Source organism: Pan paniscus, chromosome 10 (genome assembly GCF_029289425.2).
Source record: "Pan paniscus chromosome 10, NHGRI_mPanPan1-v2.0_pri, whole genome shotgun sequence".
Classification (NCBI taxonomy): Eukaryota; Metazoa; Chordata; class Mammalia; order Primates; family Hominidae; genus Pan; species Pan paniscus.
In genome coordinates this window covers 64,972,879-64,974,065 of record NC_073259.2, presented here as the reverse complement: position 1 = coordinate 64,974,065, position 1,187 = coordinate 64,972,879, and the positions used below count along the sequence as shown (strand labels likewise).

Genomic DNA, 1,187 nt, shown 5'->3' with positions numbered 1-1,187 from the left:
TTCTATCACAGTGATGTATGGTCAGACTTAACAGCCCCAATTGTTAAACACTTGGATCAAGTCATAACCAGTTTTATTGCAAAAGGACCCTGTTGTACACATTTATCAATTCTAGTACCTTAATAGCTACCCAACAAGTCATTAACATACAGAAACATGCATCATGAGAAGCAAGAAATATCACCCATCCGTTTTGCATATTAACAACTTGTCACTCCTGAGCAACAGTGCTGACATCACTGAGGTCTGTGAACAGTCACTTTTCGCATTCATCCTGAGTGAAAGATGGAATGACTTAAGTACAAATGCAACATATGAACAATTTCTTACAAAAAAAGTCACAAATTAAACCAAAGTATTTTACAGAATTTACTACAAAATGCCATAAAAACTGCCTTCACTTAAGCTCTCTCTCCCCGTATCCGGCGAGCCAACTGGATGTCTTTGGGCATGATGGTGACTCTCTTAGCGTGGATGGCACACAGGTTAGTATCTTCCAACAGACCCACCAGGTACGCTTCGCTAGCCTCCTGCAGCGCACCGACGGCTGCGCTCTGAAACCTCAGGTCAGTGTTGAAATCCTGCGCGATCTCCCTCACCAACCTCTGGAAGGGCAGCTTCCGGATGAGCAGCTCGGTCGACTTCTGATAACGACGAATCTCTCGAAGCGCCACGGTCCCGGGCCTGTAGCGATGAGGCTTCTTCACACCTCAGGTAGAGGGGGTGCTTTTCCTGGCAGCTTTCGTGGCCAGCTGTTTGCGGGGGGCTTTCCCACCGGTGGATTTACGAGCAGTCTGCTTGGTTCGGGCCATTTTCTTTCACCCAACGCCGAAGTTTTAGGCCACTTCTCCGACCTCCGCGCTGCTTCCGCTGCCCGAGGAAGAGCCGCAGTCGCGAGCGAAGAACCGACACTGGTCCAACGAACGACCAAACCGCTCGCGCCCTCCTCTCTTTTATCTGCATCCCTTCCATTCTTCAAAGCCCATTTCGGTGTTTTGTTTTTTGTTGTTGTTGTTTTGTTTTTTGAGACGGAGTCTCGCTTTGTTGCCCAGGCTGGAGTGCAGTGGCGTGATTTCGGTTCACTACAACCTCCACCTCCCAGGTTCGAGCGATTCTCCTGCCTCAGCCTCCAGAGTAGCTGGGATTACAGGCGCCTGCCACCACACCTGGTTAATTTTTGTATTTTT

General features: G+C 48.9%; 1 protein-coding gene across 1 annotated transcript; it reads right to left on the bottom strand.

The window, feature by feature from the left end:
• Window positions 1-289: 289 nt before the first annotated feature.
• On the bottom strand, window positions 290-929 carry LOC100976209 (histone H3.3A). Its single transcript, XM_008966307.6, is given in 1 exon segment — window positions 290-929. A coding segment is annotated over 1 exon segment (411 nt). The 5' UTR covers window positions 813-929; the 3' UTR covers window positions 290-401.
• Window positions 930-1,187: the final 258 nt, after the last annotated feature.